At 38.6% G+C, this 8,820-nt stretch overlaps 1 protein-coding gene across 6 annotated transcripts in view; it reads right to left on the bottom strand.

Annotated features, from left to right (window-relative positions):
- Positions 1-875: 875 nt before the first annotated feature.
- Positions 876-8,820, bottom strand: part of LOC137079053 (calcium-responsive transactivator-like) — a 63,041-nt gene continuing 55,096 nt past the window's right edge. For all 6 annotated transcript variants that reach the window (XM_067446994.1, XM_067446995.1, XM_067446996.1 and 3 more), the window contains 3 exons: positions 7,570-7,689; positions 7,329-7,456; positions 876-1,942 (listed from right to left, as the gene is read on the bottom strand). In XM_067446994.1, the coding sequence (XP_067303095.1) occupies positions 1,916-1,942; positions 7,329-7,456; positions 7,570-7,689 (275 nt within the window). In that variant the 3' untranslated portion in view covers positions 876-1,915. The remainder of the gene's footprint in view (positions 1,943-7,328; positions 7,457-7,569; positions 7,690-8,820) is intronic.

Raw genomic sequence — 8,820 nt, 5'->3', positions numbered from 1 at the left:
GCGTCGCAAAGTGGATTTCCACGGTCACTGCTGTCACAGGACTTCACCAAATCATACCAAAGAAGTGTGTTTTTGACGGAGTGGTCCCAGCGATAAAGGTTCAGTCCTGCTTTGGAAGCAGCCGGTGAGTAAAACTGCTTCAAATGTCTGTGCTGTTGGCTCGTCGCATGAGTAAACATCAGTAAACGACACGACCGCGTGCTTCGTCATTCAAATGCGCTAACGATTACTCCATTGTTCTTCTATGTATAACGTTACACTAGTCTGACGTGCAAAACCGTTTTGCTTGCTACTGCTAAGGTTTAGTCGCATACAATAGTCCATAAACCGAATCATGTTCTCATAAACTGCGAGTAAACACACAAATGTTAACAGGCCACTAAATACAGTACATACCACAGAGACGGACATCCTGCTGTTGCTGTTTCTCCTGTTCAATTTATTTCAGCCTCCGGATCATATCTGTATTAGCTAAATCTGCATAGGCGGCTCGTAATTATACGGCAATAGCCCATCGTAAGAGTTGACATTTATCCCAACTGCAACCTCTTCGCTGTCTGACTCCATTACAAAGAGACGATGTTTACCGGCCGTTGCGTCACTTCCGATCAGAGCGTTTTTCACAACGGAAGTAATTTTACTCACAATTTCTTTTAAAAAACTGTTTTAATGCACATCTATGATTAATTTCTTCACACAAGTCGAGTTCCTATACTATTTATCTACACGTTCATTCACAGTGATCTTCAACTTGAAAGATGGGCTTTAAGGTTCGACATAAAAAAAGCTCTAAACAAATGTCTTTTTTTTTTTTTTTTTTTTATAAACTCACAACACAAGGAAACCAGTGCAAACATGAAAGATAGGGATGAAAGGCTTAATTTATTTTTTCATATTTATCATTTTAAAAAAATGTCCTTATATTACAAGCAATACAGAACAGTGAAGATGGAGATAAGATATTTGTTTAAATGATCACAGATGTCTTTACAATTGTAATAACTATGTTTTCACATCAGTGTAAATACTACATATATGCATACTTTATATCAATAATAAAATTACAGATAAACAATACATTTCGCTAAATGAATTGTAACAGACTTTTTGTGCAATATGGTATAAAAGCTGTTTGACAGCCAGTGAAAACTATCTTTAATGTGAGTTTGCCAGATTTTTTGGTGTGCTGTCCCCTTAGGGGTTAATCCATCTTTAACCCCCATGAAAAAGTTTTTAAAATTTAAATATATAAATAATCCTACCACTTGTTCATATGATATAGTGTACAGTCAGAGCAACAGTAAGGCATGAAAATGTCTACATTCTATAAACTCAGTCCCCTAAAACATGATGAGAATAACTCCACACTGGCAACTGTTAAAGAACATTGTACAATACTTGGAAATAAACATGGATTTGAACAAAGAATCTATATACAACATATTATGTGAGTAAATTCCAACTCTGGGTATTTATTCACAGTTTTAATTGGCATGTATCCAGTATTTCAACATAAAAATAAATAAATAAAAAATTAATATTTTCATTTGTGCTATTTTAACATTTATCCATTCATCCATCCATTCAGATAAACAATATAATAAATAAATTCAGGGTAATAAAAATCAAATAAATAATAATAATCAAAGTTATCTGAGACATCAGTGTGCTGGTATACAAAATAACATATCCATATGATAAAAGTAGGATTAAAAAATAATTCCAGACCCTCATAACAAATTTGATTTATCACTCAAAAGTTTTAGAGGTTACAATTTAACGTCTCTACGTTTATTATTCTGTAGCAAACCTGTGAGCAAGAGCTGGTTTGGAACCCTCTGTTGTCCTGTTGTTCAGCATAGCAAGGGTTGAACAAAAATAATTGGCAAAAACGTTATCTGTTTTCTCAGTCTCTTTATTGCTGAAAGTTTCCATACTGACCCTTTATAGAGAGAGAAAAAAGAAGGGGGGGAGAGAGAGAGAGAGAGAGAGAGAGAGAGAGAGAGAGAGAGAGAGAGAGAGAGAGAGAGAGAGAGAGAGAGAGAGAGAGAGAGAGAGAGAGAGAGATAACAAAATGTTATGAAAGCTATTGATTTTGGTACTACAATGAATAAATCAACAGTTTATTCATTTAATGCTATGTGACTACTTAAAAGTTTGGACATACTTAAATATTAGAGACACTATATTGCCAAAAGTTTTGGGATGTCTCCCTTTACATGCACATTAACTTGACATCACTTTAATGCCATACCATTCTTAATCTGTAGGGTTTAATATGGAGTCAGCCCACCCATTGCAGCTCTAACAGCTTCCACACCCTAACCCCCCTCCACCAAACTTTACACTTGGCACAGTGCAGTCAGGCAAGTCCCGTTCTCCTGTAACCACCAAACCCAGACTAGTCCATGGGATTGTCAGACTGAAGCGTGATTGGTCACTCAGAGAACACGTCTCACTGCTCTAGAGTCCATTGGCGGCTGCTTTAATCCACTGCATCCCACGCTTTGCATTGCTCTTGGTGATGTAAGCATGGCCGGCCCGCGGCATAGGCAAATGCTAAGGGTGCCACTCATCCACAGGGGTGCCAAAATGTGTAATTTGTCTGGTTTTATTACTGGTACTATTTTATTAATATTCATTTGAAATATTACCAAAAACACTAAACAAACCTTAACTAAGTCCCCCGACCCTTCCTGGCCAACCGCATCGATTTCTCCCCGCCAGCAAGTGCTTTAGTGCGTGATTAGTTTAATGTTGGGAATTTGTTGTATCGTATCGCCTCTCGCCGGATCTAATAGACAGGATTGCTTTTGTTTTTTAGGGTGGTTGGTTGCTCGAGCCAGACAGCGAAAGTTGCATGATTATTTATGAAGGATGGCTGAATTCACCGTGTCAAAAAGAAATAAGCCCTCTGATGCAGGGAAGATAAGGGATAAAGTGAAGAAATAAAGACAAAGGTGAAGTGATATAATGAATGAACAGTTTGTCTTGATTGCATAGTAGTAAAATACGAATGTTTGCTAATTAATTCCAGTTATTTTTACCTTAAACTTTATGCAAGCAGCTGTTCTAGATACTGGGTTTTGTAAAAAATTATGACAATTTTTTATAAACATATCTTTTTTTTTAATAACCTAATGTTTTTACTATACAGTTGTGTAATTTTAAGAGAGTATATATGGCATTTTTATATGGCAATGTATTGTCCGAAATTAGTAATGATATATACAGGTTTATTTAAAATAGCAAAAAATGTGTAAAATGCACATTAAATATCTAAATTTCTCAGTTTAATTCATGGTGAAAACATGAATGTGCATTGTTTAGTGGAAGATTGCTGCCACTGGAAAACACACACTTTTGCAATTTCTCAATGAACAAGTTTGTGTATGAATGTTAGGTGCAATTACTCTTGCTATTTTTGTTCAGGCTGTAATGTGGTGTAGGTGCTATTTTAGTATTTTTGTACTATCATCTGCCATACAAAAAATAAAATAAAAATTTTCACTTTGTTATATTGCAGTATATACTGTATTAAGGAGAGGATGACCAGGGCCATGTATTGCGAGATTTTGGGGAACAACCTTCTTCCTTGATTTAGAGCATTGAAGATGGGTCGAGGCTGGGTCTTCCATCCTTATCCTCTCCTTAATACATTGCAGTCCCCAGTCCCATGTGCAGAAAAACCCCCCCAAAAGCATGATGCTACCACCCCCATGCTTCACAGTAGGTATGGTGTTCTTGGGATGGTACTAATCATTCTTCTTCCTCCAAACACGTTTAGTGGAATTATGACCAAAAAAGTTATATTTTGGTCTCATCTGACCACATGACTTTCTCCCATGACTCCTCTGGATCATCCAAATGGTCATTGGCAAACTTAAGACGGGCCTGGACATGTGCTGGTTTAAGAAGGGGTACCTTCCGTGCCATGCGTGATTTCAACCATGACGTCTTAGTGTATTACCAACAGTAACCTTGGAAACGGTGGTCCAAGCTTTTTTCAGGTCATTGACCAGCTCCTCCCGTGTAGTTCTGGGCTGATTTCTTACCTTAGGATCATTGAGACCCCACGAGGTGAGATCTGGCATGGAGCCCCAGTCCAAGGGAGATTGACAGCCATGTTTAGCTTCTTTCATTTTCTAATAATTGCTCCAACAGTGGACCTTTTTTCACCAAGTTGCTTGGCAATTTCCCCGTAGCCCTTTCCAGCCTTGTGGAGGTGTACAATTTTGTCTCTAGTGTCTTTGGACAGCTCTTTGGCCTTGGCCATGTTAGTAGTTGGATTCTTACTGAATGACAATCAATCAATCAATCAACTTTATTTGTATAGCGCTTTTACAATCACGATTGTTTCAAAGCCGCTTCACAGTGTCAAACAGGATAATATTGCAACAAAATTAGATTTGGCTGTACAGTCGTTCTGGAGTAAACAGTGATGTTATCAGCTTATTTTAATTTATCATATAGCGACAATGTTGGCATATCAGTATTATAGTTTATAGAATTAAATAAAACCTAATTCATAAATTTTATTTGTATAATTAGTTGAATAACTTTAATCATAATTTTAGTGTCCCCAACAGAGCAAGCCAAGCCAAAGGCGACAGTTGTATGGGGTGGACAGGTGTCTTTATGCAGCTAACGACCTCAAACAGGTGCATCTAAATTAGGATAATAAATGGAGTGGAGGTGGACATTTTAAAGGCAGACTAACAGGTCTTTAAGGGTCAGAATTCTAGCTGATAAACATGTCTTCAAATACTTATTTGCAGCTGTATCATACAAATAAATAGTTAAAAAAATCATATATTGTGATTTGTGGATTGTTTTTTTTATTTTAGATTATGTCTCTCACAGTGGACATGCACCTACGATGACAACTTCAGACCCCTACATGATTTCCAAGTGGGAGAACTTGCAAAATAGCAGGGTGTTCAAATACTTATTTTCCTCACCTCACTGTATATATATATATATAGGGTCTTTTTCACCGGGCATCAGGGTGGTTCCCCAAGAATTAATTTTTCCCCCAGGGTCATTTTCCTGGTTGCATTCACACCAGGGATGGACTGGGACCAAAATCGGCCCTGGCATTTTGGGCCAGACCGGCCCACCACTACATAAGATCACAAATACCACCCGTCCTTGCGTGACCTTGCCCTGAATATGTATACCAACTCCTACTCTTTAAAACTAGTAATGCTGTGTAACAACCACAGGCCATTAATAGTGCAGACAAATAAGTTAAGACATTGGGTAAGTTAAGACAATTAAAGACATTGGGTCTCATTCATGGATTAATAAGCACAGAATACTATTATTATTTATGTATATTATTTATGTATATTATTTATGTAGGACCTGATTGGTCCTCCCCGTCCAGCGGTCTCGCCATAGGTTCCCTGCAGTTGCAGCGACACAGCCAATCACCACGCAGCTGCTTCCTGCTGAGAGCTGTGCAGCTGCACTGCGTTTTACATGGTATTTTTAGGATAAAAATTTGCATCAAAATATGGAAGAAAGGACATTCCCCTAGCATTTAGCAAACGCAATACGAGAGTACTCTCGAAAGGGGTCGGCCCAAAAAGCACGTTGGCCCACCTGGAAAGTGACCGGTATGCCAGATGGCATAAGCCGCACATAAGACATAACGCACTTGTTGTTTTGGCTTTTATTTTGACGGCACGGCATAAATTTATTTTGGCGGTGCTTTTCACATTAAATGAAAAAGTATTAGCGTTTGCTGTGTGGTTGAAAAAGTTGCATTGACAATTTTTTTTACTTAGCATAAAGTTTGAGAGGTCCATCTATCACTCGTTTCCATGTTTGTAGAGTTGGTTTGCGGAGTTAGTATATAGGCTGTGTACGCTGTGTAAAAATAGCGGGTGCTGGTGTTTTGCATGTGTTCCACCAATCAGCATACACACAAGTCACTTTACTGGTAGTTCTTATTGTGCTGGGTTAGTCCCTACTCTGAAATAGTCGTGATTTGACACTCACAACATAACATGCTCTAAACACACATGCTCTAGTCTAAACATTCTCCAAAAATGTTTTGTAAAATGCGTCTTTGAATGGTTACATAATTTGTGGCATATGTAATCGTGATCGCGATTAGAAATTTAATTAATTGTGCAGCCCTACCTGTGGCCATGGAAGTGATTGGAACAACTGAATTCAATTATTTGGAGGAGTGTCCTAATACTTTTGCCAATATAGTGTATGTCCATCTTAAACATTAATGCTTCACCCACAAATGAATATTCTGTCATCAATTGCACATCTTAATGTCGTTTAAAAATCAACACAGAATACATAGCGCACATCAAATATGGTATATTATTTGATAGAGCATATCAAATCCTCTTTGGTTTTCGCGCATCAAGTAAGTATGTTTGAGCTTCTGTTTACCATATTTGATGTACTCCATGTATGCGCATTGATCAATGTTTAAGTGTGAATAAAAGCCTTGTTTAACGCTGTTAATCATATACATCAACAGTGTCTCTTCAGCAGACTAAGAGTACTTGTATGATGTCTTTATTTACTTTGAAGCCTTCAAATTTTGGTTGTGTGAACAAATTTATGAGAACATTAAAATTTTAATTTGTATTCCGTAGATCAGGGGTGGGCAATTCCAGTCCTGGAGGGCCACTGTCCTGCAGAGTTTAGCTCCAGCCCTGATCAAACTCACCTGCGTGTAGCCTTCTAGTGCTGCGTTCCAGATCGTTTAATGCATCATTCTATATGTATATAGGTTTATTCAGGATGTTTTAAATGTTTTTAAAAATATAAAAAATATCAGAGTTGTTTGTGGTGGAGTAAATTAAACGCAATATGCGGTGACGTCACAATCGCGTTGCATTGTGGTATATGAAGCTGCCTGAAGTGTACATATGAAGTAGACTCGCTGCCTCGGTCAAAATCGAAGGAGCAAGGATCTGTCCATATAAACTTCCCTTGTCCACTTCACGAAGTGGAACGCACTTCAAAATGGCGGTGGGGATTCCCCCGAGGGGAAGTGCTTAGGGAAGTTTGCAAGTGCGTGTCTTAAAGTGGAGTGGAACGTAGCATAATCCTGAAGGCATTGATTATCTGGTTCAGGTGTGTTTGATTAGGGTTGGAGCTAAACTCTGCAGGACATTTGCCCTCCAGGAATGGAACTGCCCACCCCTGCCATAGATGAACGAAAGTCTTAAGGGTTGAATAAATTGACAGAATTTTCCATTTTGAGTTAACTAACCCTTTGATTGCTGGGCTGATTTGGGACACTCACAGAACACATTGCTTTATAGTTTGTACAGGACATTAATAATGCTTACCTGTTCAAAAGTGTAGGATCTCTGAGACTGAGCAGCTGGTCCTGGCTGTATAGAGCGGTAAGATGGGTACTGCTGACTTTGGCCCTGCTGATACTGAGGATATTGGGTTGAGCTGCCCTGCCCTGGACCTTCAGAACCAAATAGCAGAAGTCAGTTTGCTGTATATTAAATAATACTCAATGAAATCAAAACAGCCAAGAAAACAGCTTAATCCTTAATTATTTGATGCAGTGCGTGTTACCGTATCCCTGAGGCTGAGCGCTGTAGGCTGCTTGTGATGGGTACTGCTGTTGACTTAATGTCTGATGCTGTCCAGAGCCTTGTTGGTACTGTGTCTGCTGTTGGCTGTACTGAGAGTTTCCTGAAAGATCATTGAGATAATACATGAAGGGAGAATTGATTTTTTTAGAACATCCATGACAATTGAAAGTCCAGTGGTTCCCAAACCTGGTCCTGGAGTACCCCTAACCCTGCACATTTTGATTTTGATTTTATATTTTTTCCTCTGGAGAAAGCCTTATTTATGTTAATTTGCCTGGAATAAAATACATAACTCACTTACAACACTCACTTACACAACTCTTAAGGATTATTAGGAACACCTGTTCCATTTTTCATTAATGCAATCATCTAATTCAGTGGTTCTCAAACTTTTTACACCAAGTACCACCTCATAAAATATTTTTCTGTCCAAGTACCACCATAATGACCAACATTTAAAAACAGTAGCGTAGTAGGCCTAACTATTTAGCTAAAGTTAAAAAACGAGGCAGTTTATTCCAAATAAGTATATTTATTATTGTTAAACTGTAAATGCACAGTTTGAACATCAACCAGCCTTTTAAGACCATTCATAATGGTCTTAAAAAGGTCAAAAAAAGTCTTAAATTTGACTTGGTGAAACCTGCAGATACCCTGATTCAAAGTCCACCTTCAGCCCAAGAACAATGGTCTAATGGGTCCTGCACACTGTGCGATTTTTCTAAATCTTTTGCGAATGTCCCTTGTCAGACTGTACGAACATGATCGCCATGTCACACTGTAAGATCTCAGTTGACATTAATGTCAGACTGCACGATAGTTAAGGCGCTAAAAACGGACGCGCGCAAGAAAACTCACCCGGAGTTTTATATCATCAATGAATGACGCGTTCAGTGACAGTGAGCTGCATTACACGCGGGACTGAAATGCTGGCTACAAAGAAATCTCTAGTACTCGTTTTGTCTTGAAAAACGGAGATATTTGACTGTTGTCGTAGGAGAAGTCACACTGCAGGATTGTGTGCCAAATCTTCTGACACTGCCAGAATTTCGTCTGAGGTAAAATTTGATCGCAGCGCTCATTTATCGGCTGCCGGTGAACATGTCAAACTAACGACCAAAGACGTCAGATTTTAGCCTAGGATCTGAGGAATCTTTTAGGATTTGCTAAATTTGTCCCAGACGGCCAAATCGTGGCCAAAATCGCACAGTGTGCACCCGGCTTTAATCAG

The sequence above is a fragment of the Pseudorasbora parva genome, chromosome 6 (genome assembly GCF_024679245.1).
Source record: "Pseudorasbora parva isolate DD20220531a chromosome 6, ASM2467924v1, whole genome shotgun sequence".
NCBI lineage: Eukaryota > Metazoa > Chordata > Actinopteri > Cypriniformes > Gobionidae > Pseudorasbora > Pseudorasbora parva.
This window is presented reverse-complemented; position numbering and strand designations above follow the sequence as displayed.